At 40.8% G+C, this 6,143-nt stretch overlaps 1 protein-coding gene across 1 annotated transcript; it reads right to left on the bottom strand.

Moving 5' to 3' along the window:
- Positions 1-2,711: 2,711 nt before the first annotated feature.
- Positions 2,712-4,483, bottom strand: kcne4 (potassium voltage-gated channel, Isk-related family, member 4). The gene is made up of 2 exons (XM_072393013.1): positions 4,430-4,483; positions 2,712-4,055 (listed from the first exon to the last, which is right to left on the bottom strand). Exon 2 carries the CDS (start codon positions 4,016-4,018, stop codon positions 3,473-3,475), a length of 546 nt encoding a protein of 181 aa, XP_072249114.1. The 5' UTR covers positions 4,019-4,055; positions 4,430-4,483; the 3' UTR covers positions 2,712-3,472.
- Between the last annotated feature and the right edge of the window lie 1,660 nt (positions 4,484-6,143).

The raw sequence follows: 6,143 nt of genomic DNA, 5'->3' as shown, positions 1-6,143 counted from the left end.
CTGCTCTTTATTGTCATCCTGCTTCCTCTCCCTCGCTACTCTCCTCCCTACTGTCCCACCATCCTCTCACACACTCAAACAACTGTTGTCGTCCTATAAAAGAGGAATGAGGCAGATTACAAATATTTTCCCTTCCGTATAACTCCCAACACAGCGACGTATCCTCTTCAGTTTCCTTGTTGATAATACATGAAAGATCTGCGGTGTGGTTTTGTGTCTTTTTTGCACATAAATTATTCAGTGGGTGTTTATGTTGTGTGGGAAATTAGATTTAGAGTACATGGACCAGTCTGTATGTGTGTCAAGCTGTCCGGAAGATAGGAAGACAGCGAGAGCTACAGTGTATGCCACAGTTGCTCTTCTTTTCACTGCAATTCCCACTCATTTAATCTCTATGGTGAGAGTAAAAGAGATGACCCACCATGTCCCTTATATTGGAGTTTGGAGTTTTGTTGTTGTGGAAATTAGCAATCACTAACTCTACATACAGAAAACTAATCAACATTTTTGCTGATTAATTGAATATGTGTTTTTATTTTCAAACTAATCATAAGAACTCTTTAGGGTCAGGTCTCTGATTCACCCAATGAAAAAGACATGTCTAAAACATCATTGGGGAAACTAGTTGTTTTCAGAATTAAAAATATTAGTTAAATAGGTTTAAATTTTTGTACTATAAAGTAGATATGAGGTGCAGCTCGTAGGAATTATGCAGTAACAGTAACTATTACGGCAAAACCACCCACAAAAAAGTGACTGAAGGGGTTGTTACTCATGTGACGTGTTTTCAGGGCTGTAGGATTTAGGGGCTCTTATTCGTGACACTGTTCGGACAATAGCAACCGAAAAACATGGCTTTGTGGCTATAAGGCTAACAAGACCCTTTGCATGCAGTCTTAACAGTTTTGTAGGCACTCAAACTTGAAGTTACACTGCTGTGTATTTTAAAGTTTGTTATTTCTTAGACATTTATCAGGCATGCTGATGTCCTCGTCTCCTCATTGGGGCAGATTACTTCCAATGAAACAGGGCTTCCAATGAATTTAACAGGGCTGACGTAGAATGGCAGGAGAGGTTTGATCATGGTTTTTGATCATGTAAGTGCAGTCAACAAATAAGAGGAGATTGTTTTTCAGTGGGGGCAGCGCCCGTACTTAAAGAAAATCTGTAAATAATGAGAGGCAAATAGCTCTACAGCCATTTCATGGGAACTTTAATTCAGGAGGATAACCTTGTAGTCTACACAATCTTTTACACTAGGAGCCAATATCTTCCAAATATGGGATGCAGAGCGGAGCAGAGTGAGTAAACCTGACAGGAGCACAGCTGATGTGCAAAGTATCATCAGTTTGTTAGCTTAGTACATTGGGCATATTGTACCACTTTGAAGTTTTGTCAGTGAGGTGAATTGAAGTAAAAACCATTATCAAAATTACCTAAAACAGATTTTAAAAGTGAGAGAACTCAAAGCTGCGTGTGGAAAATATATTGTTTAAACCATTGACACATGAAGACAAAAATAGATGATTCCTGATTCAAAACATTTTTTTTTTCATCATTCAGGTTTACACAGGAATGAATCTTCTGAACTGTCTTCCACAAGAGCTTAATTAAATATCCCCTGAGATCCCATGCATGCCAATAAAAGACTCCCCAAACAGACCTGTCGTTGAGGCCTGATGGGATTCTATTGATGCTTGCAGCTGACAAGCTAGTGATCCACATTGTTATGAAGGTTTCCTCTAGTGGTTCAGTCTCAAATTCACAGTTCCTGTGCGACCTTAGAATTTATGCTCCTGCGCAAAGAAGGAAGCGAACCTGACAGAGACCGCTCCACATTCTTGCTACCCATAAAAATTCATTAACAGATACAATTCTCTCAGATTTACAGTATGCAAATGAGACTAAATGGCAACAAAGAATCGATCCCCTCTCACACACACCCACAAACAGACCCTTACAGTCACCTTTGGGACTGTCAGGTTGGCTGGGATGTCTGTACGTCATAGAGTCTATGCGTGCATTCCCTCTGGCCATTGTTGCTAATGTTTATGTGACAGGCTGTCATTTCAGTGAGCTGAGAGACTCTCAGCCTGGGGTGCTGCTGATAAACCCTGTGTGTGTGTGTGTGTGTGTGTGTGTGTGTGTGTGTGTGTGTGATTGAAAGAGAAGAGGAAAACCTCCATGAATCACTGCTGTTTTCGGCTTGTCTTCTGTATCAAATCAACATGTGATAATTCAGACTGATGGGTCTATAAATGCAGTTCATGATCCCTCATGGGTGTTTGCCTGAACTTAACTTAACTATAGCAGCTAAATATCTTAAACAAATGAAAACAAATTAAGTGAGGTCAGTCTTTTTAAATGCAACAACAGGCTTCCACGCTGTCTGATCTGAAACATACTTGCAATAATTGAGACGAACACTAAAGCATCCGTGTGAGACATTTAGGAAAAGAGAGGTTTGACTGAGCATCTGCACCACGATGGGCTTTGGCAGGGCTGATCTAGTTCTGAATAGCCACATTCTGCATAATTCTAGTGATAACGTGGGTATTCTAAAAATAGAATTATGATAATAGTCAGACTCCTCATTTCATCTCCCCTTTATCTGCCCCAATTGTATGAGGCAACAATCACAACACTGCCCTCTACTGCTGAAACAACACAGTTCAGGACAGAACAAAGAGGAATATGTTTCATTTAAGAAGCTTTTATTGTTCATTTTTCTAACATTACAAAGACTATCTTAAATTAAGTCTGACATGGTGACAAATACACATACATAGCCTACAGTGCATTGGTTGTAAGCAAACCTAATTTATTGATTGTGTAAGAACAGTGCCTATCCTGAAGCTACAACGCACACACTTTAGGTCTGACAACCTTTCAAGTGGGTTCCAGGTACATTTCAGTTTTCAAAGACCAACTTGGTCAGAAAAGTCAAGTTCACACTGTGCACAAAAAGCTCAAAAAGCCTCCTCTCTGCAGGATGAGTCATGGAGCGGGGAAGGGGGGGTTCAGGTCCCCAGCTGGGAGGGGTCACCACAAAAAGAGGCTGAATCACGCAGACACAGTAAAATTATATAGTATATTAACAAATGTTCTGGTTTGTTTCTACTGATTACGGTTGAGCTTGTAATCCACTACCTGTGAGTTATGACAACAAATAACTTTCATCTTTTCTTTTGAAATGTTTGACTGTTAAATGAACATGATCATGTGCGGCCTAACGTGATGTGTATGCTGCTTCATCCAAAGCACAACATACAAAAAATATTGTGTGCAAATACTCCTCTAAGTGGTCTGCAGATAAGAGCTGTCATATCTAACAGTTCTCTTCTTTGTTTCCATCTCTTTCATTGAAAACATACAGCTCACGTTTGTTTATGTAACTGTTAGGATTTAACAGCTGGTGACCGTGCTCTTGGGTCTTTGAATTGCAAGGACGCCTGAGAGCCTATCTGTGAGTTCAGCCCGAATCGTCTGCGCTGTTCTCCGATCCACCCTTAGCGTTCTCCTCCGGTTCCTCCGCTGTGCCGCTATCCGACTCTTCCTCGATAGTGAAGCGCGTGTCCGCGGAGGAGCACAGGGAGCTGATGCTGCTCTGCTCCGTGCACAATGCGCACGCAAGCGGAGAAGACAGGGGGCCCTCATAATGGAGGTGTCCAAATTGTTTGCCATGGTTACCACAGAAAGGCAGAGGCACCTGCACCGAGCGCAGCCCCGATACTGCGGCTGGAAAAGTGAGGCTGTGCTTCTTGGGCAGAGCACCCCACTCCCGCTGCTCCTCCTCGTGCACCAGGCGCGTAAATATGTTTGTTCTCCTTTTCTCTTTCCTCTTGGAGCGGAAGTAGCCCAGCATTATACCACAGAGGAATACTCCGTAAAAAGACATGACGATTAATATATAGAGGTACGCATTCCCGTCGCCTCTGTCTGCTTGGGATTCCAAGCTGCTCGGCGTGTGCACGAAGAGACGTTTGGTTGATGCTGTAGAGTTCTCCGGGTGTTCCATTTTTCTCTGGAGTCTGTGTGTGGGACCTATAAGTGTGCTGAAAAAACCCCAAAACATATTAAAACGACTAAATGACTTTTTTGGCACCGTTACGCGTGTTTTAGCACAAAGATTTGTTTCCAAGGAGCGGAGTGTTTCAGTTAAAGAAATACAACAGGCAGAGTTCAGTTTAGTGTTTAGAGTCATTCCTTTAATGTATCGCTGATAATTAAGTTTAACCAGGTCCGTTAGAAGGGTGCACACTGCGTATAGCCAAAGAAAATGCTGGAGAATTGGCCTGAGCTGCCAGAATCTTCAGTAACACACCTTTTAACGAAGCATTTCATGACTGTTTCTGTTCAAGAAAACGCCCTCCAAACTTCCCCAAATTGACTTAAAACTAACTATCTCCAATCTTAGTAGTTAACTCACCAGACCGATGAGCTGTGTCTCACGTGAACATTTACTTCTGTATCTTCTCGCAGCACTCCTAGAGTTTGGCAAAACTTTTACATGGGGGGAGTTATTTATACAGAGACCCTTGGGGGTCATCATGAGTCACGTGATGGAGACTGGTTGTAAGATGAGCCTTATGAGTATTGGAAGCCCTGAAGAGTTTTTCTGAAGAGAAAAACTGAAATAAAGAACATCTTTAACATAATTCTCACCTCTGGGGGGATTCTTGTGAAATCATGATGTGCTCATCTGTAACTGACATTTTGAATGACATCATGTCCTTAGAGTCCAATATAAAGTGGTCCAGAGGGGAAGTGATGGAAAAATACTTTTTCAGAAAAAACTGTTCAGAAACTGGTGATGAAAAGTGAATTATTCCCTCACTCTGTCAAACTGTGTCAGGATGCAGGAGCAAGCTAACACTTTACAGGACCCATCTCCGTTTTCTGTCAAGCATCTGTACTATTTTTGGAACAAACAATGAACTCATTTCATCCTCTCTCACCTGTTCACACAGGAGTTTTAGTTTCCTTGCAAATGAGCCTTGAAAACCTTTCAAACTTTGTAAAGCTGTGTAAATCCTACAAACAAAAAACAGAGACACACCATGTTCCCACAAGGAGCGTTGTATCTGCACTGATGAAATATTCTGACAATTTATGATTTCTAATCTGCAGATCGAGTATTCCTTTTATTTATTACCAAAGTGTCCATTCCAACTAAAAGTTCTGCATTCAAAATCCTGCAAGACTAAAAAAAGTATTATTGAAAATATTCCGTTTAAAGGTCCCATGGCGCAACATTAAAATTATGTATTATTATCTTAAATGTCACCCAAAGCAAAAAAGAAAAAAAAAGAAAGAAAGAGGTAAAAGCATGTTTTTATATTTTTATGCACTTTCTATTCAGTAGTTCTTGCTCGCCAGACTTTTAGGCAGTAGGTGTCTATAGGAGCTAGAGTGTGCACGTTATCCACTGCAAGTATTTTAAAAGTGGATGTTAACACGCTCAGTGGATATCGTTTGCAGGAAAAGGTTTGGATTTGTTTGCTGCACTTCACAGAAAACATTTTTATGAACAAAGCCCACTGTGACAATGGCTTTGCAGGGAGACTGAAGCTACAAGTCGAGACTGTTAAAACAATAAAAGTCTGGCACAAGTCTGAACTGCAAGCAGTGTATGAAACTGTTTCAAAGATCTGTGTTGTGTTGGCATTAGATGTACAAACAGATTTTAGTACAAACATCATGGTTACGCTGAGGGAAAAGGCACATCCTCAAGAGTAAGCTTTCCGTTGTTCTGAACAAGATATACAGGTATAAAAAGATTGGACTACTTCAAGTAGTAGAAATCATGTTTCTCCAGTTTTAGCATCTCTTCATTGACTCCCTGCTAAATTCAGAATAGAATTTAAGATTCTTCTCCTCACATATAATGCTCTTAATGACCGAGCTCCATCATATCTTAAAGATCTCCTCATTGGATATTCTCCTAACAGAGCACTTTGCTCCCAAACTGCAGGTTTACTTGTTGTTCCCAGAGTTTCTAAAAGTAGAATGGGAGGTAGAGCCTTCAGTTATCAGGCCCCTCTCTTGTGGAATAAGCTGCCTGTAAATGTACGGGAAGCAGACATCCTTTCCACTTTTAAGATTAGGCTTAAAACTTTCCTTTTTGATAAAGCTTATAGTTA

This window comes from Leuresthes tenuis, unplaced genomic scaffold (genome assembly GCF_036924035.1).
Source record: "Leuresthes tenuis unplaced genomic scaffold, fLeuTen1.0.hap1 SCAF_9, whole genome shotgun sequence".
Taxonomy (NCBI): Eukaryota; Metazoa; Chordata; class Actinopteri; order Atheriniformes; family Atherinopsidae; genus Leuresthes; species Leuresthes tenuis.
The sequence above is the reverse complement of the archived record's forward strand: the minus strand, read 5'-3'. Positions and strand labels throughout refer to the sequence as shown.